This window comes from Aquarana catesbeiana, linkage group LG04, assembly GCF_042186555.1.
Source record: "Aquarana catesbeiana isolate 2022-GZ linkage group LG04, ASM4218655v1, whole genome shotgun sequence".
NCBI lineage: Eukaryota > Metazoa > Chordata > Amphibia > Anura > Ranidae > Aquarana > Aquarana catesbeiana.
The window spans coordinates 216,117,477-216,138,608 of NC_133327.1; the positions used below are offsets into that span (position 1 = coordinate 216,117,477).

The 21,132-nt window shown below is 43.3% G+C and overlaps 1 protein-coding gene across 1 annotated transcript in view; it reads right to left on the reverse strand.

The window, feature by feature from the left end:
• Window positions 1-21,132, reverse strand: part of SERPINI2 (serpin family I member 2) — a 57,778-nt gene that overhangs the window by 24,509 nt on the left and 12,137 nt on the right. Inside the window, exons 2-4 of the mRNA XM_073629091.1 lie at window positions 11,015-11,245; window positions 3,867-4,061; window positions 1,240-1,432 (exon numbers count right to left, since the gene is read on the reverse strand). Of these exons, the coding sequence (XP_073485192.1) occupies window positions 1,240-1,432; window positions 3,867-4,061; window positions 11,015-11,245 (619 nt within the window). The remainder of the gene's footprint in view (window positions 1-1,239; window positions 1,433-3,866; window positions 4,062-11,014; window positions 11,246-21,132) is intronic.

The window sequence follows — 21,132 nt, forward strand, 5'->3', positions numbered from 1 at the left end:
ACACCTATTGCTATACCTTCATTACAAACAATGGGATCCAAACCTCATTGTTTTACACATACTCACTTCAAAGGATCCCATGCTGGGATATGCAATGAAGGGAGGCCAACCCGTAATCAATACTTAACTTCCCTGGAAACTTCAAGTTAATCTCCTGCTCAGAATAGTCACAAGGATTTGCATTAAAGGGGGCTGACTTATGCAAAGTATAGGGATTGGAGATGTAGCCAGTCCTTAACCAGGAATAGGGAAGCTCGCCAATCAGAGCCACGCTATGCCAACCAATGAGGCATCAGCCTGTAATGATATACACAGACTAGATAGGAGGGAAACACACACTTTTATGGGAGAGCAGCCATCAGAATGGAACCTTGGTGCAAAGAGTAATTATGGGAAAGGTCTGCATTTTACTTGTAACTAAATATGTTTGTAGATTAATGTTTTAAGGAATATACTCTGTATTCCTTCATGTAATTCTCTTATTTTAACCTAATATTTTCTTCCTTGGTGTAGACTATAGATAGATGGTTGTGTATTAGCTAGACTTTCAACTACTCACTAATAAATGTTATTGTGTTAAAGCTTTCACTCATGGTCAAATAACTCTCATTTAACCCAAATCATATCTGAGAGATATTAAATCTCAAATATAGCATACGGGAAACAGACTGCATGGGAGGTCATCATATATCTGGTCAAGCATGTGGTGCCCAAGCGGCTGCTGTTCTGGCCATGCTTGATCGCTTCAGACATAGGTTGCAAACAGCAATGGTGTGATCTGCTGATAGCACTTTTGATTTTTCACGTTCGTGTCCCATAGACTTTAACGGTGTTTGCATGTTCGAACAAACTTTTTTGCATGTTCGGATGTTTTGGTGTGAACCGAACCGGTGGGTGTTCGACTCATCTGTAATGGCTACATATACATTGTACTGGTTATATGAAATGTTGTGACATGGTCAGACTTTCCCCCCGGTGATATGGACTGATTAGTAACACTGAACTATGTTGGTGACATTCTACTCTGAATAGCCACAAGTTGAGATATGATTTCTGATGAAGTGTCACAACCCATTTTAAAGGGTGGTATAAGAGAGATCACCAGGCATAAATGAATCCATGAAAATCTAAATGCTACCAGAATTGGCACATTTATCTTTATCTAACTTGAGGTTTAAGTTGAACTGGATACTGTATATCTCAAGTTAGAGTATAAAAAGCATTTTAATGTTAACTCACCTAGGCAAGCTAATTTCCACAGTTTCCTCTGTCATCTTTGTGTTCCAGCCCCTTAGTACTGGTTCTGTCAACTTTTTTTCAAGATCTTCTATTTCCACATTTTCTTCTGGGAGCGCTAGTACTAAGCTGACCTTGTCTCCTTTGTATGGAAGTTCCAATACCTTGTATTTCAAATTATTCTCAGAAAAATATCCTGAAACAAATGTAAAAAACCCTAGGATGAGAGGACACTGCAATGCAATCTGGGTGTATGCTATTGCACTAAAATGTGATGATTTTTAACGTACAATGTACTTCTTAGCACTCATATACATAGCATCATTCAACCTGGAAGATTGAGAATATGCTGTGAGTGCAGAGAGTATTGACTTGCCCTAAGGAGGCATTACCACATCATCCTGCACTCACAATATATTGATAATTTCAGCACTGTTCTTTGCATCACTGAAGACCACCCATTGTTGGAGATCTTAGGAGGAAAAAAAACATATATGTAACAATTAAAAATTGAGGCACTGGGTTAAAACCATCAGTAGATGGTAGATGTTTAACGAATTACGTGTATTTAGCAGCATCAAGTGTTTGGGTTTTAATTCATTTCATTGGCCAAAATAATAATTTACTCTGGCCATTGAAATGAAATAACACTCAAGCACTAAATGTGCCTAATGCTAACGCACCTTTAGAAACGATTACATGTGTAACGCGTTTTCTCTGTCAAAATGTCACTGCTCCTGGCAGTACTGGCAGTGTTTTTTTTTATTCTGCCTCTAAACGCTCCGGTCTCTAAACTCCTCTAAACACCTATGTGTGCATGGACACATAAGCTCACATTCAAGGGCAATTAGAGGCAGGAAAATATTGTCCAATATGCATGAGGACTAAAGTGGCACAATCGCCAGGTTTCATTGTTTGCTCATATAAAATTAGACCTGGCAAAGACCAGTAAATCGATGGATTTGTTTTTTTTTCCAATTTATTTAATATTTACATATCAAAGTGAATGTTTATTTCGTTTAACTGCTTCAGCCCCGGAAGATTTTACCCCCTTCCTGACCAGAGCACTTTTTGCGATTCAGCACTGCGTGGCTTTCACTGACAATTACACGGTCGTGCGACACTGTACCCAAACATAATTGACGTCCTTTTTTTCCCACAAATAGAGCTTTCTTTTGGTGGTATTTGATCATCTCTGCGGTTTTTATTTTTTTGCGCTATAAACAATAAAAAGAGCGACAATTTTGAAAAAAACACAATATTTTGTACTTTTTGCTATGATAAATATCCCCATTTTTTTTCTCAGTTTAGGCTGATATGTATTCTTCTACATATTTTTGGTAAAAAAATCGCAATAAGCGTATATTGATTGGTTTGCGCAAAAGTTATAGGGTCTACAAAATAGGGGATAGATTTATAGCATTTTTATTATTTCTTTTTTTTACTAGTAATGACGGCGATCTGCGAGAGATTCCGGTTCTCGCCGTGTACTGAGCAATCATGGGGGAACTCGCGTCGGCTCCTGGGGTGAGCAGTGGGCGCGTGCCCCTAGTGGCCGCCTTAGGAACCGACGTGACATAACGGCGATTCGCCTGCCTGTGCCATTCTGCTGCAGTACAACTGAGGCGGCTGGTCGGCAAGCGGTTAAAGTGGTTCCTAAAGGCTCAAGATTTTTTACCTGAAAGCACTCTATTCATTAAAGAAAAATACCTTCTGGGTACAGCTCCCCCTTATATTTACCTGAGCCCCATCTCAATCCAGTGATCTGTATGAGAGCTGCGGCTCTTTCAGACCTCTTCCTCCTCATTGGCTCACACAGCAGCGGGAGCCATAGACTCCTGCTGCTGTCAATCTCAGACAGTGAGCAAATGAGGCTGAGAGTGCTCTGTGGGTTAATGGAAGAGGCTAGCTATCGGGAGCCCTCGGCAGGGGGGAGGAGCCAGGACCGCCAGCAGTTGGCCCAAAAAGGAAGAGGATCAGGGCTGCTCTGTGCACAACCATTGCATAGAGCAGGATGTGTAACATATTTGTTTGTTTTTTTTTTTTATCTTTCCTTTAAAATCACTTTAATGAAAAAAGTAAAGCTGTATTGACTTCAGTTATGCAGTCATGCACAAAGCACAATTTCGGTGCCTATGGCTGAACATTCAAAGTGAACACAACTTCACTTTTTGAACTAAACTAAGTAAATATTCTCTACCCCTTTAGTAGATCAATGCTATATTATGTTTACAGTATGGGGTCAGTCCCAGACAGGTTTGATGAGTCTTTTTTACCAAAGGAGCTGATGTGCCTGACAGTATTTTTGGGCTACCCTGACGTCCTCTGATCTTCTCAGTTATGTTTGAGCTCAAATCCAACTAGGAACCTATTTATATGGATTTTTTTGTATACATAGTAGCAAAATATATCAAAACCCAGAAAGCTGAGCTTGATTGTGAATTGATTCTCTAGTTAATAGCTGGGTAGTCTAAGGCAGTTACATTTTGTCCTTGAACAGATTGGATGAAATAGAAAACATAGCTTTTGGGTGTTTCTGCTTCATTGCTGTCCCATCTGTTAAAAGCAACATTAAAATTTGTTAAGTGTACTATATACTGAACATGTTTTTTCTTGAACACTTGAATTACCGATCTTTGTTGCTGTTTGGAGATGCATCATTGGTATCTTGGTTACATTGCCTTTCTTTACTCTGAAGTCTTGTGGATGAGTGGCATCTGGGCTAAACTTGTATTTCCATTCTCCTCTGAAGTAAATAGCGTTGACCAAAACAAGTTTTGTGAGTGGCTCAAAGTCTCCACTTGAGAACATATGTTTGATTTTTCCTGTACAAAAAAAAAGGTAAAAAATATTGAAAAATATAACTGGTTCTATTCAGAATAGATGTGTGAGCCATCTGTAAACCCTATTCTAAAAGCACCTTTTGTTGAAGGTTTTTATATGATGCTCATGGCAATCATTTATAAACTTGTGGCTTTCATTTGGGTAAAAAGATGACATGCTCTGAATATGTTAGTCTTTCGTTTCATTTTTGTTAATAGATTTTACCATCATCCATTTAGGAAATTGAATTACTTGATAACAATAAAGAGAAATACATACAAAATCCTTAGTAACTGCAAAAACTCCACAAAACCTAGCTTATATAAAACACAGTTTTACTTGGCTATATTTAAAAAAGGAAACATGGTTGCTCAAACTGTCAATAGGGTTATTCAAATTTAAGGGCATAATAATTATTCATAGACTTTAAGGCCTCATGCACACGGACGTTTTTACAGCCGCTTTTTTGAGCGTTTTTTGCAGCTTAAAAACGCCTTTCTATGTTAGTCTATGGCTTCATGCCCACTTAGGCGATTTTGAGCTGCAAATGGCATAGGCGTTTTTAAGCTGTAAAAAAAACCCAGGGCCAGTGGGTTCTGAGAGAGGTTTTTCAGCTGTAAAAACACTCTAACGCTGATAAACGCTCAAAACGTCACTCACCAACGTTTTTGATCCATTGAAAAAATAAAAAAAAAATATTGAAAAAAAAAACCCCGCTAAAAAACGCTAATGCAGAAAAACGCTAAAAACCGCTAATAAACGCTAAAAAACTCTATTGCAAAAACGTTAAAAAAAAACGCCTAAGGCTTCAATCAATCTATAACTAACAAGAAGAGGTGTATTTGGGAAGGGCAGTACTATAAAAGTGCATAGAAGAAAATTCTCTAACACTCAATCCCACTGCCCAGAAAATTGAACTTATTGGAAGACACTGTCAGGATCACTGTAAATAAAGCAGAGGTCTTAGTTGCATATGTTTGCTGGTATATGTGGAAACTTACCATTAAGATGCCATCTAGGTGAAGTGTATTTCCTATTAAAATTAGTGAGGAAACCAACACTGAGATATATAGATGTAGAGAGGTGCAGTTTAGTCACCATTCTGTAGGTGGCACTGTGTAGCTGTGCCGCTAAACAGATGAAGTGGAGGATGAGAGGAACATTGTGACACCCTGGGGAGTAATGGTCCGATTGCACACTGCCACACTGGATGACCATAGTGGCCTTCTTTAGTGTAGGCAATGCTTATAATTAGCAGTGGCTAGAGTAGGGAAAGGAACCATGTTTGCTAGGGACAGTGCAATAGCCTTAGGGAAATGTTCCTGCTCAGGAAGGGAGAGATTAGGGATAAAATTGTCTGCTCTGTTATCCTCCGGTTTCAGGTACTACTTCATAGGACTCGCTCAGCTCTTCCAAGTGTCAGCCACCCCTCTTGTTGATGATGCTCTGGTAATGTAGGCTATGCAAGTGTTACTCCTTGAAGCTGAAGATCTACCAATGTACCGCTAGCTTTTCTGTGCCTTCCATTTTCACCATTACTGCACTTGTACTGTCAGTGGTACTACGTTTGCTACAACAGCCATGTCTGGAACTGTTACTTACTGTGTTCTGCTGCAGTTCCTACAGCCACATTACTAGCGCTAGTGATTGCCGATTGTTGCTCAATTTGTTAATTGTGTTACCATCGACTCAACAAAATAGTAACTGCTCAATTTTTCTCTGGACTTTGGGTGCCATTGTTACAAGTTGGGTACCAACCTACTTGCCCCGCCCACATGGAGCAATCACAATAATTGAGAACATGTTTAGCTACTTTTAGATATAGCAACACATGAGAGATCCAGACATGTTCATGGCAACTAAAGACCTCTCTCTCGTGCATACAAAGCACAGCCAAAACTAAAAATGACAAGCAACTCAACCAGTTTATGACTACCTTGGAAGTTTATGTACAAATACTTTATGTAAAATTAAAAAAAAAAAAAAAAGAAGGTTCAGCTTCCACATCTCTAGAATAGTGCGCTTGCGGGACATTATGGAAAGTCCTGCAAGCAGCATCTTTGGGGCAGGTTGGGAGTGCTGTATTTATTGCAATGAATGGGCAGCGCTTCCAAAGCGCCTTAAAAGCATTTTGAAAGCATGGCAAAACAGGACTTTTTTACCATTTTTTTGGGTAATGAGCACTCCTCTAGCTGCCGAAAAGCGCTGCAAAAGCGCAGCTAAAACAGTGCTAAAGCACAGCAAAAACTAGGGTCGCTTTAGCGCTAACATCCAGCGTGAAAGTAGCCTTACACATACCCAGTGAAGTGATTAGCCTTAGGTGATACACACAGACATTAAAAAAATCTTACATATGTTGTACCTCTTTATCTGCAGCCATCTCTTCTTTACATCTGTTTAAAGTTCAGAATTTACAAAGCATCCCTGAGCTTCCAGAGGCAGGGGACAGGGATCTGACATCACAGAAAGGTAAACTGAGTGTAATGTGAGACCTGAGTGGAGGGAAGAGACACACCCCCCTCTACACAATCGCATAGGGAAACATGCAGAGCTGAGGTTGTCAATCACAGGCTTTGTGCTGGAACTCCCCTCCCCATCCTCCTCAATCCCTTGGAGTGAGTGAGAAATGACTCATGCAGATAGCAGAGGAACAAGACTGCAGACAGAAATCACAGTTCTTTTAACTGAAGCAAGTACTCAATAGAAGGATAGGCTTTGTTAATTTTTTTCACGTCAGAGCTTTACAACCACTTTATAAATATAGTAAAACCTTGGATTGCGGGCATAATTCATTCCAGAAACATGCTTGTAATCCAAAGCACTTGTATATCAAAGTGAATTTCCCCATAAGAAATCATGAACACTCAAATGATTCGTTCCACAACCATTTATTCATAGGTCCTTCAGTTTCTAGTCCATATAAAAAGACTTTAGCAATGTGACCAGGTTGTTTAACCATAAAATGTCCATCCACAAATGGAAGCCTCCACCACGGGATTAGAAGAAAAATCCAGCAGGAGCTAGAGTGTATGAAAGAGTAGAGAGGCACCTTTAATGCCGCATACATACAATCGGAATTTTGGCCCACAAAATACCGATGAGAGTTTTTCGCCGGAAAATGCGACCGTGTGTATGCTCCTTTGGACTTTTGCTGGCTGAATTCCAGCCAGCAAAAGATTGAGAGCGGTCAGGAAAAGTTCCTGAAAAATGCAATTGTCTGTGGCAAAATTCCTACACATGCTCTGAAACAATTTGACGCATGCTCGTAAGCATTGAACTTCATTTTCTCGGCTTGTCATAGTGTTGTACGTCACCACGTTCTTAACGATCATAAGTTCAGCAAACTTTTGCGTGACCGTGTATATGCAAGGCAAACTTGAGCGGAATCCCGTCGGAAAAGCCGTCATATCTTTTTCCGACAAGAAATCTGCTCGTGTGTATGCGGCATAAGTGTAGCAATATGTTTCTAAATGTTGTATCTTCATTAAATGTAACCATATTGCTACACTTAGAGGCACTTCTCTTCTCTTTTATACTCAGTTGTGACATGACGCTACTTGTATATCAAGACATTGCTTGTATATCAAGTCAAAATTTATTTTAAAATTTTGCTTGTCTTGCACAAAGCTCTCAAACCAAGTTACTCTCAATCCAAGGTTTTCCTGTATATATTGCTTCTTAACTAGGGCTCACAGCTGTCCAGAAACACTATTTCTATATTTTATATAGGATTTTATATAGAGTTTTGTTTATGCACAATCCTCTATGCAGTAGCTGAGACATTATAAAGAGAAAGCATTAAAGCCATTTCTTTATCACATGTAATGTAGTTCTAGAATTCTGAAAGATAGCAGCTTTGAAAATAGCAAAGTAAACTCTCCCAGCATGTACTAATGTCTAGCTGTAATTGTGAGAAGAGAACATGTGGGCTCGATTTATCTCACTGACCACTGATGCATTGAGAGAAATACTTGGTTACCAGGATATTTTTCCATGGTCTTATGTGAAAGGTTATACAAATGAACAGATGGGACCTGTGGAGTTACTGCACATAGTGGATGAAGGCTGAGTGTGATGCTAAGGGAAAAATAGTTTATTTTTATGAAAGGTCCCTTAAACAAGGAGCATCTTGTTAAGTTCATATGCCCATTATCTGTAAAATGACCAAATTACTTACAAACCACTTGACCTCAATAGGTTTCAAAAACAACCTTTAGCAAGAGATTTTACAGGAATAACAGAACATGGAAATGTGCTCTCTTTTCTATATATTTGAGAAAACGGCTACTGTAGTCTTGTTCTTAACTTATCATTTATCATGCTCACTTACCATTCTCCTCATCCCTTAATAATCATCCTTCATCATCTCTTGCTCGTCACTTCTTCTGCACCACTTATCCCTCACTGCTCACCTCTCATCAGTTATCTTGACTTGGAGTCTTCTATCATCAATTTAACGCTTATATTGTACCACTCATACCTTGCCACACAGCAATACTCATGTATGCTTCACATATCACACACTTGAATGGCCTGGCAACTTCTGGAACTTTATGGTGCCAAAAATTGATATTCAGAGGGCTCTCTTGTTAAATGATCATTTTCAAGCATTGATACTATGCACACATGGGGCTGAATAGCTCACAAACACCACACCAGTATAAAATTGCACTATATTATGACCCACCAAAACAAAGAGCAAAAGAAGAAAAAAGTCAAGACTTCATTAAATTTGTATAAAATGCAACAATGCTTAGTTGCCATTGTTCCTGGAATATGAGAACATTTTCCTGTGTCAGGAAAACAGTAACTTGGTTCTTTTCATTGCGCCTGCCATGGCAACTCATGCCCATATCCCTTTCCTGCTAAAACATGGCTGGTGCTGGGCACTACGGAACTTGAGTCCTGCAGAAAGAGGGACACTTGGAAACTATACATTTTGTACAGTAATGTTAGGACATGTCAGTGAGGTGAAAGCATGTGAAGGGCATGGCCTCAAAAACATGTCAGTGTTTAGTGGAGGTACAATTTTCACCAAGTATACAACTTTGGTCCCTTTTGTGACACCTTGTGACATCTTTATATCTATCTTCTTTCTGGCTCTCCCGGTATCTACCTCAGTGAAACCAACTTGCCTAATGCCCGTACACACAAGCGGAATGTCCGACAGAAAAAAGTCAGACGGAAGCTTTTCATCCTACATTCCAATCGTGTGTATGCCATATCGGACTTTTTTTTTTTAGAAAATTTTGACGGACCTAGAAATAGAACATGTTCTAAATATTTCCGACGGAACTAATTCCTATCGGGAAAACCGCTCCTCTGTATGCTGTTCCGACGGACCAAAAACAACGCATGCTCTGAAGTAAGTACGAGACGGAAGCTATTGGCTACTGGCTATTGAACGTCCTTTTTCTAGTCCCGTCGTATGTGTTGTACGTCACCGCGTTCTGGACAGTCAGACTTTGGTCGGACTTTGGTTTGACCGTGTGTAGGCAAGACCGCTTGAACGGAATTCCGTCAGAGTTCCGTCGGAGAAACCTTCTGAGTTTATTCCGCTGGCAAAAATCGGTCATGTGTACAGGGCATTACTCTTTCTCCCATTGTCGGCTTCACAATGAGAGAATATTCAGCAACTGGAGATGTGACTGGGTGGTCCAGTGGTTGTACTTTGGAAACATGCCTTGATCAAGTCAATTAATTGTAAGTGCAATTTTATACTTTTTCTTTTTATTAAAGTGGTTTAAAGGCTAAGTGTACCTATCCCAGAAAAAAAGCCTATGCAGGTGAAGCAGTTCTTCAGTGACCTGTGGAAAATTAAAAGTCAGCAACTACAAAAACTGCATCTGCTAACTGTTAATAAACAGACACTCACTTGTCCCATGATTCAGTGCTATCCTGACCCGGCCAGTTTCTTCACAGGGCTTTGGTCCCCAGTTCCGGCATATTAGCTGTAGGCAGCCGGCTGTGACTGCTTGCGGTTTCGCAGCCAGCTTCTCACTGCCCATGAGCGAGCCGCTCTGAGCTATCTGAATGGTCCCGCAGCTTTCTGGGACCAGTGACATATTCCAGAAGGGTATGGAGGATGGAGGGGGTCAAAAGCCAGGTACCCCCCCCCCCCCAAATGACGTGCCAAATGTGAAGGGAGGAAGGAGGAGGAAGAGTGGAATTTCCCCTTTTGGGTGAAGTTCTGCTTTAAGAGGCCCCAGTAGAAATTAAAAAACTGTGCACCTTTGTTAATTGCTCATAAATTTTATTGCCATACCTATAGGCCTAGCTGAAAAATTCCCAATTAGCAATACCCATGTCCTACCTTGTTGCTAGGACATGAAAAAATGTTTTTCACTTCTATAATGTTGAGCATCCAATGGTTTTCACATTCTAGCAACAGGGCAGGACATTGGGAATGCGATCTCGTAGTTTTTCAGCCAGGCTTCCAGGAGGGCGAATATAGCCTACTGGTATGGCAAGAAGATTCATGAACATGTTACAAAGTTGAATAGTTCTTTTTATATATCTACTAGGCTTATATATCTGCATAGGCTATTTTCTGGAAAAGGTAAATGTAGCCTTTAATCTGCACTATCTCGCGCCCTGTCTCTATTATTCATGTCAGGGAATGTCGCTATAGGTTATAATCCAAAAACATTAAAAATGCAGTTTTTCACTTGAACCAGTAGACTCCTATGTTAGGTCTAATACAGTAACAACTAATCCGGTAGGAACAGTTAACAAGTATTTGATTGGTTGGTATCTGATTTTTTTTTTTCCCTTTGATTTGCATTATGCTAAAGGCATAGTATAAAGCTCAAACAACTATGTATTACTATGCTAAAATCTGCTTTGCTTTAAGCTCATGCAGCTTTGCAAGTCTATTTTATTTCGTATAAAATAAAATGCCTACCTAGAACAAAAAAACTACTATTTATTTATCTTCACAGAATGTATAGATTACCATTTGTTTGTCTTTCTACCCATGCACTTATTATTTTGGCAGATGCTTTCAAATCTTGGAAATTCACCAGCTTTATTTCACTCTTGAAAAAATCCCTGTTGCTATGGAGATACTGCTCCTTCACGTGGAAGCCTTCTTGAAGGTAGAGGGCATTTGCGAGATTAAATGCAAATTCTTTATTTTCTTCTGAAATGACAGAAACTAGCTTTCGGAGCTCCGAAAACTCCTCACCTAAGGACAGAGATTTGGGTATTAGTAAAATTTTAATGATGAAAATAATGATATACATTTTACAGGAAAACTTTCCGAATTAAGGGATATTAATGAGGATGAGTCCTCTTCCTCTTACGTTGACATGACACAATATAGCTGACTCTCTATAAATGCTGCTCTACTTTCACAATGTGACAATGTAGCTGAGGATTGTTTTGTGTTAAAGGTAATTGGCTGTGTAAGAAATATGGTGGTACAAAATAATGTTTGTTACTGTAGCAGAGATACAATTAGCTCTCTCTGTCTCCTAAGGGAGTAGCACCACAATTGAGAACAGTGAAAAGCATTTCTGTTACTGAACTGTAAAGGGATGAAAGAGTTGATTTATTAATCCGTGAGAAAAACTGTCCATTCCGGTGCCCTTCTAATAGGAATTCTCGCAGTACAGATGTAATAGAGAGCTGGCAACACATAGAAGTTTGAAAGCTACATGTTTGATCCTTGTCCATACTATGTAGGTGAGCAGCTTACCCTTTGGATTCTACTTTATCTTAAACGCCATGAAATGAAATCAAAGAAATCAAAGAAATGTACTAAGCAATAAATGTGCGGCTGTTTTTCTTTTTTTTATTTGAAAAAAATGAGCACTTTTTTTTTTTTTTGTTAAAAAATATTATCTGTATCTTGTTCACACTTAAAGCCGTTAAACTGCTGGACAATTTTTATTTTTTTTCTTGCTTGCAAGATAATATCATAATGTGAAACTTACCTGAAAACTAAGAATTCCAGCACTGTGATGTCATCGCTGGAGGCTGCTTTCATTTTCACCCGTCTTGCTTCCGGGTTAGCGGACTCCGGCTCTGTGACAGGCCGGAGCCGCAATGACATCACATGCATGCGGGAGCCCGCCTTTCACGGTACAGGGCTCATGCCGTTCCTTAAGAGCCCATGCGCCAATTATGTCACTGGCTGCGTATACAGTAAATATCTCCTAAATAGTGCCCGTTTAGGAGATATTTACACTACCTGTAGGTAAGCCTTACTAGCTAAAATTTAGTGATGGAAGTTTACTTCCACTCTACGCAAGTATAGCGCTACCCCTGCAGGAGCAGCTGGAAATTGCCCAGGTTCTTTTCCTGGTTGATTGCCCTGCAGTCAGGCACACAATCTCAGTCACTTTTTGCCTCAAAAAAACAGTCTAGGGCAGAGGTCTCCAACCTGTGGGCCGTGGCCCAACACCGGGCCATGGTGCCTCTGCTGCCAGGCTGCAGAGGAGACAGGTAATGTCAGCGGTGCGGAGGCGGGTGTCAGGGTACTCACCAGGGCCGAGATGCTGAGAGCGGCTCCCCTTGCAGCTGAGTGCGCTATACCCCTAGAGGTGGCACAGAGGGTATCGGGCACAGAGAGGCACGGGTCGCCAGGCACTAGTAGGGGCTTGCGTGTTGAACTTCCGTCTGGTAGTAAGTCTGTGCAGGGTACACCCGGACGGTGATCAGCAGAGGAAGCAGACTGGGGCTCCAACACCTTGGTCCTGAAGCAGGCAACTGGAACAAAGTATGTAGAGAAGCCAGGGGGTCAAACACAGCAAGCCGGTAGGAAGGAAGTCCATTTAAACAAGCCAAGGTCATACACAGGAATCAATCAAATGAGAGTCCAAGACAGGCCGGGGTCAAACACTGGAGCAGGCAGTAGCAAAGTCTTTAAAGAGAAGCCGGGGGTCAAACACTGGAGCAGACTGAAGAGGAATCCGTTAAGCAAGCCGAGGTCAAGGTGCAGGAGAAGTTCAAGGGTGGTCAAGGCAATCCGGGTCACAATAGACAGGAGTTAATAGCAGAACAAAGGCACAGGAACACAGGAGCTGAAATGACAAACCAGCAATAAGCCAGAGAGCTGGGCTGCCTTTTATAGGGCCACCAGGGGAACTCACATGTGCGGCTAAGATGCGTACGTGCTTACGTCGTTTCACCGTTTCGCCGTGTCGCGGCCCGCTGACTCACACGTCTATGTGTGCCATTGCGCCGTGACGCGGTCCGCTGAATCGCGTACCCGCATGTGCCGATTCGCCATTCTGCCACGCAGGCGTACAGGGAAGTGCCGGTATTGGCAAACAAAGTTTCTGTTATTTCTCTGACAGTGCCCCCCCCCCCGAGGGGCAGCCTCCGGATGCCCAACCTGGCTAATATCCCTGGGTGTCGCCTGTGGAAATTCTGAACCAAACGAGGTGCATGTATATTACTGGCAGGTTCCCAGGAGTTATCTTCCGGTGGGTACCCTTTCCATTTCACCAGATACTGAGTCTGCCTACCCCTCTTTCTACAGTCCATAATTGCTTCCACCTCAAATTCTTCTTCACCCTCTACCTCCACTGGTGGAGGTGGATTTTCCTCCCTCCCTGAGAAAGAATTGGGAACTACTGGTTTTAGTAGGGATGCATGGAACACCGGATGGATTCTAAGAGTACTGGGTAAGGTTAGTTCGAAGGCCACAGGATTAATTACCCTCTTTACTTCAAAAGGACCAATTAATTTTGGGCCAAGTTTGCATGAGGGACAGGGTAATCTAAGATTGACAGCACATAGCCAAACCTTATCTCCAATCTTAAAGCGGAGTTCCACCCAAATTTTGAACAATATCTGTATGTATTCTCTTCCTTGCCTAGATGCTGACATGCCGTTTAAAAAAATTTTAATTCGCCGTAATTACCTTTTATTTTTCTATTCTTCTTTGCACTTCCTGGTTCTCCTCCCGTGGGAGTAGGCGTGTTTCTAGCCTCTCCCAGACTCCTGGGAGCTAGTCTCAGGCTTCCCAGGATGCCACTGAGCATGTGCGGGAACGAGCGGTGAATGCTGGGAGCACAGCATCCACCACATTCAGGAAATAAATGCTTGTGGGCTTCAAATGCCCACATTGAAGATGGAAACCGCCTGCAGTGAATAATATAAGTTATTCTTTCCGACGAAATCTGACACAGGCGGACATATTACAAACAATATGTGAGTATGTAATGCTGAGAAGAAAAGTTTGTGAATGAACTCAAAAAAAAAAAAAAACGATAGATAGGTGGACCCCCGCTTTAAATTCCGGATTGTTTCTTCTCCCTTTGTTGTAATATTTCTTATAGCTGTCTTGAGCTTCCTTCATGGCCTTTTGGATCTGTAAAAAATTAGATTGGATGAGGTTTACTCGATCTTGAACTGCGGGGGTTGAGACTTCTGGGATGGAGTCTGGCAGAAAAGATGGGTGGAACCCATAGTTGGCCCAAAAAGGCGTCTGATTGGTGGCAGAATGTGTGGCATTATTATAGGCGAACTCCGCACAGGGGAGAAGAGTTGACCAATTATCCTGAGAGCTAGAGCAGAAACAACGGAGATATTGCTCCAAGGTCTGATTCGTGCTTTCTGTTTGGCCGTTGCTTTGGGGATGGTATGCTGAAGAAAAAAAGGTTTTGATTTCCAGGGATTTACAAAGGTCTTTCCAGAATCTTGAGGTAAATTGAATTCCTCTATCAGAGGTGATGTTGTGGGGAACACCATGGAGTCTTATTATTTCTTTAATAAAGACATTTGCTGTAGCCAAAGCAGAAGGAGTACCAATCATGGGCAGAAAGTGTGCCATCTTTGAGAGGCGGTCAACCACTACCAAAATGGTGGAAAAATTTTCAGAGGGAGGTAGATCAACAATAAAGTCCAAAAAAACCTCACTCCAAGGTCTTTCAGGGATAGATAGGGGTCTAAGGAGGCCCCAAGCTTTAGTGTTTGACCCTTTGCTGCGTTGGCAGGTAATGCAGGATTGAACATACTTTTTACAGTCCTGCCTCCAACCCGGCCACCAGAAAGAGCGGTGAACTAATTCAGAAGTCTTCCGTACTCCAAAATGTCCTGCCATTTTGTGGTCATGGAAAGTCTGTAAAATTCTAAGCCTTACAGAGGAGGGGACGAAAACCTTGTCCTGGGCCCACAGAAAACCATCTCTTTTTTTCTAAGGAGGATATCTCGGATTCCGTGCATTGACTAGAGGCCTCTTCAATAGCAGATTGAAGGTTAGGTTGAATGTGATGAAGAAAATTGTGAGAGGATAGGATGGTTTCAGGTTCTGTTGAATCATTGGCCTCTGGAAACATACGGGAGAGTACGCCCGCCTTCCCATTTTTTGAACCAGGTCGATAGGAGATATGGACATTGAACCTGGAGAAGAATAATGCCCACTGGGCTTGTCGGGGCCTAAGACATTTGGCTGTTCGGAGATATTCCAGGTTCTTGTGGTCCGTGAAGATCATGATGGGCTGGGACGCACCCTCCAGTAAGTATCTCCATTCCTCAAGGGCAGTCTTTATGGCTAATAATTCCCAATCACCAACATTATAATTTTTCTTTGGAGGACTTAGTTTGCGGGAGGGAAAGGCTACTGGATGGAGAAGTGCTTTAATACCACTTCTCTGAGACAAGATGGCTCCTGTGGCGGATTCCGAGGCATCAACTTCAAGTACATAAGGTAGAGTGGGATCCGGATGCTGAAGTATGGGAGCTGACGTGAACAGATTCTTTAGTTTGACAAAGGCATCTTGAGCTTCCTGGGACCATTGGAATTTGACTTCTTGGTGGGTTAATTGAGTGATGGGAGAGATAATTGAGGAGAACCCCCTGATAAACCTGCGATAAAAATTGGCAAAGCCAATAAATCGCTGGACTCCTTTTTTGTCTGAGGGGGCCGGCCACTCCTGGATGGCTTTAACTTTTTGTGGATCCATGGCTACCCCTTCAGTAGTGATGATGAAGCCAAGGAACTGGATGGTAGTCTTTTCAAATTCACACTTTTCTACCTTTAAGAACAGGCTGTGCTTTCTGAGAACTGAGAGGACTTTCTTGACATGGTCTCGATGTAATTCTATAGTAGTAGAGAAAATTAAAATATCATCAAGATAGACAATGACAAAGTTATCTAGGAATTCCCAGAAAATATCATTGACTAGATGCTGGAACGTAGCTGGGGCGTTACAGAGCCCAAAAGGCATCACCAGATACTCAAAGTGACCGAATTTGGACCTGAAAGCTGTCTTCCATTTGTCCCCAGCACGTATCCGAACAAGATTGTATTCCCCTCGTAAATCCAATTTGGTAAATATTTGGGCAGATCGACACCGCTGAAACAGTTCAGGAATGAGGGGAAGTGGGTATCGATTTTTGATGGTGATTTTATTAACCTCCCTATAGTCTATGCATGGCCTGAGAGATCCATCCTTTTTCTCAACAAAAAAGATACCAGCCCCGGCTGGGTAGGAAGAAGGTTTTCATCAATGTAGAGCCGGAGAGCTTCCAACTCGGTCTCCGACAAGGGGAAAATTCAGCCAAACAGGATCTCGGAGCCGGGCAACAGATCGATGGGGCAATCATAATGCCGATGAGGTGGTAAACTATCTGCCTTTTATTTTGTCAAAAACATCCAGGAATTTGTGATATGCTGCAGGGACATGTGTAAGCATATCTGGCACTGGTTGTATGGACAAACAGGGGACAGTCTTATTGGAGGTTGGCACAAAACAATGCTGGGAGCAGTATGCTGAAGAGAAGAGAATTTCTTTTTTACTCCAAAGGATCTGAGGGTCATGTGCCATTAGCCACGGGAACCCCAAGATAATGGGAAACATGGGTGAGTTGATGATGTTGAAGCAAAGAAATTCCTGATGACCAGAGTCTGTGGAGACAAGAATGGGCTTGGTTTCTTGAGTGATAGGTCCTGAGTTGGGTAGAGACCCGTCTGCCAGGTAGATCTGAAGGAGCTGTTTCTTATCTTGAAGAGGGATGTGCAGACTTTGGGCAAGGGATGCATCCAGGAAACAGCTGCATGCTCCGGAGTCAACGATAGCCAGCAGCCGAATTTCCTCTTCCGCCACCTGTAATGAGACCGGTAGGATAAGGTGAGATTGGGTTGAGTTAGCAACTTGAAAGTTCGTAGAGTGCCATAAGCGGTACTTACTGGGTCTCACAGGGCAGTTACGTAGGAAATGGCCAGCTTCTCCGTAGTAGAGGCAAAGATTGGCTTGACGACGTCGCAATTTCTCGTCAGGAGTGAGTGAGGACCGGACCAGTCCCAGTTGCATGGGCTCACTGTCAGTAGAAGCTGAGGGACCCGCGACAGGCACAGGAACCGGAGGAACCCGGGGTAACATCCAGGTAGGCCGGGAAGACTGGAAGCGTTCATAACGGCGCTCCCGCAGGCGCCTGTCGAGCTTAGTGGTGAGTTGAATCAGATCTTCCAGAGAGTCAGGGGTATCCACTCGTGCTAATTCGTCTTTAAGTGTCTCGGAGAGACCCTGACGGTACTGGTATTTAAGGGCGGCCTCATTCCAGGTGGTGTCTCCAGACCATTTACGAAATTCCACGGTGTAATCCTCTACTGGTCTTTTTCCTTGGGTAAGGGTGTGTAGAATGGATTCAGCAGTAGCTGTGCGTTGCGGGTCACCATATAACTGAGCCATAGCGGTAAAGAAAGTTTCAACTGAGTCTAATAAAGAACTCTTCTGTTCAAGAAGATTATGAGCCCAAGATTGTGGTTCTTCAGATAATAGGGAAATAACTAATCCCACTTTTACAGATTCTGAATGGAAAGTCCTGGGTTGAAGAGCTAGATATAATAGGCAAGCATTTTTGAAAGCTCTAAATTTCTTCCGGTTTCCAGAAAATCGTTCCGGAGTGGGGACTCTGGGTTCAGGGAGAGTCATTACAACTGAAGGTGCTGGGGTGACTTGATCTTGGGGAGAGGCCACGCCGCTGGCTGAGGCTGTATCCGAAGGAGCTGGAGCAGACATCAGGTGCTGGAGACGGCCCTCAATTTGAAAGTAGCCATCTTGGAATCTTTGGACAGCCTGAGTAAGAGCTGTCACCTGCTGGCAGAGTGCCTCAAGGGGAGAACCAGCTCTGTCGGCCTCTGACATGGCTGGTTTGTACTGTCAGGGTACTCACCAGGGCCGAGATGCTGAGAGCGGCTCCCCTTGCAGCTGAGTGCGCTATACCCCTGGAGGTGGCACAGAGGGTATCGGGCACAGAATGGCACGGGTCGCCAGGCACTAGTAGGGGCTTGCGTGTTGAACTTCCGTCTGGTAGTAAGTCTGTGCAGGGTACACCCGGACGGTGATCGGCAGAGGAAGCAGACTGGGGCTCCAAAACCTTGGTCCTGAAGTAGACAACTGGAACAAAGTATGTAGAGAAGCCAGGGGGTCAAACACAGCAAGCCGGTAGGAAGGAAGTCCGTTTAAACAAGCCAAGGTCATACACAGGAATCAATCAAATGGGAGAGTCCAAGACAGGCCGGGGTCAAACACTGGAGCAGGCAGTAGCGAAGTCTTTAAAGAGAAGCTGGGGGTCAAACACTGGAGCAGACTGAAGAGGAATCCGTTAAGAAAGCCGAGGTCAAGGTGCAGGAGAAGTTCAAGGGTGGTCAAGGCAATCCGAGTCACAATAGGCAGGAGTCAATAGCAGAACAAAGGCACAGGAACACAGGAGCTGAAATGACAAACCAGCAATAAGCCAGAGAGCTGGGCTGCCTTTTATAGAGCCACCAGGGGAACTCACGTGTGCGGCTAAGATGCGTACGTGCTTACGCTGTTTCGCCGTGTCGCGGCCCGCTGACTCGCACGTCTATGTGTGCCATTGCGCCGTTACGCGGTCCGCTGAATCGCGTACCCGCATGCGCCGATTCGCCATTCTGCCCCGCAGGCGTACAGGGAAATTCCGGTATTGGCAAACAAAGTTTCTGTTATTTCTCTGACAGCGGGGGAGAGAGATGACATCATCTCTCATTGCCCGCACCGCTGTTCCGCCCTTACTTACAGGGCTGCGAAGGCTGCTCTACACAGAATGACGTCATCTCTCACCGCCCTCACTCTCGTCTCACTCGCATGTGCCTGTGTTTCACCTGCAGCTGTATCTGCGCTGAGGAGAGGCTGACAGCGTTGTACCTGGCTGCAAGTACTCTGCAATGCTGGGGGGAGATTGATTTTACATGTAGCTAGCAGGCAGCGTGGCAAGTGACATCTCTATCTGGTGGCAGGCAGCGTGGCAAGTGACATTCCCATCTGGCGGCAGGCAGCGTGGCAAGTGACATTCCCATCTGCTGGCAGGCAGCGTGGCAAGTGACATCCCCATCTGGTAGCAGGCAGCATGCCAAGTGACATCCCCATCTGGTGGCAGTTAGCGTGACAAGTGACATCCCCATCTGGTAACAGGCAGCATGCCAAGTGACATCCCCATCTGGTAGCAGGCATCGTGGCAAGTGACATCCCCATCTGGTAGCAGGCAGCGTGGCAAGTGACATCCCCATCTGGTAGCAGGCAGCGTGGAAAGTGACATCCCTATCTGGTGGCTGTTAGCGTGGCAAGTGACATCCCCATCTGGTGGCAGGCAGCGTGGCAAGTGACATCCTCATCTGGTGGCAGGCATAGTGGCAAGTGACAAGTTAGCGTGGCAAGTGACATCCCCATCTGGTAGCAGGCAGCGTGGCAAGTGACATCCCCATCTGGTAGCAGGCAGCGTGGCAAGTGACATCCCTATCTGGTGGCAGTTAGCGTGGCAAGTGACATCCCCATCTGGTGGCAGGCAGCGTGGCAAGTGACATCCTCATCTGGTGGCAGGCATAGTGGCAAGTGACAAGCGATGGTGGCAAGTGACAAGCGATGGTGGCAAGTGACACACTTAAGGCTCCCAATGATTCTACATTATGGTGAGTTGAATCATTACAATGTAATGATAGAAATAATGTGTTTCAATCATCCTGACACCATACCAACCATGGTCCCGGGATGATTGAAGCACTAACACCAGCCATTGCCCTGAAAAATTGCCCGCGAAAAAATCGCTTACCCCCCCCCCCCCCCCCCCCCCCAGGCCTTAGCACAATTTTCTTGCACACAGCCGGTCCCCAGTGCCAAAAAGGTTGGGGACAGCTGGTCTAGGGTGTTCTTTTTTGTTGTTGTTGTTTTTTTTTAATAACTGCGATAGGGTTGAAGGAATTGAGTGGGATACTCCAAAAAGAGAACTATGTACAGCTTGAGGACAGTGAACACCTATCTGTAAAGCTGAAGCAGAATTCCTTGCACAAGCAAATTAGTAGAAGTAGTTAACAAGTAGTTAACCACTTGACCTCTGGAAGATTTAACCCCCTTCATGACCAGGCCATTTTTGCGATACGGTACTGCGTTACTTTAACTGACAATTGCGCAGTGTGTGACACTGTACCGAAATAAAATTGTTCCCCTTTTTTCCCATAAATAGAGCTTTCTTTTGGTGGTATTTGATCACCTCTGCGTTTTTTTTATTTTGCGCTTTAAACAAAATTAGACCAACAATTAAAAAATAAAAAATAAATAAAAACACATACTGTGTATATGTATATGTATATGTATATATATATATAAAACTTTCTGCTATAAAACATACCCAATAAAATATCTAATTTTTTCATCTATTTAGGCCAATATGTGTTCTGCTACATATTTCTGATTAAAAAAATCCCAATAAGCATATATTGATTGGTTTGTGTAAATGGTATAGCATCTACAAACTATGGGATATTTTTATTTGTTTATTTTTTTAATTTGTTTTTTACTAGTATTGGCGGAGATCAGCGACTTATAGCGGGACTGTGATATTGCAATTGACAGTCAGGACACTAACTGACACTTTTGACACTTTTTGGTTGCTTCCTTCCAACATCCATGCAACCAGTGGCGGCCCGTGTATTGAGGGTGCACGGCCGCCACCCCCCCTTTCCCTGCTGCCGCCTCCCTATCCATGTGCCCGGCCCCTTTCAGGATGCCGGACACATGGATTCCTATGGCAGGGGTGGGAGGGGGTGGTTTTTTTTTTGAGTGTGCCCTGATCCCACCCAATTGTGTGACCATAGCGAATGAA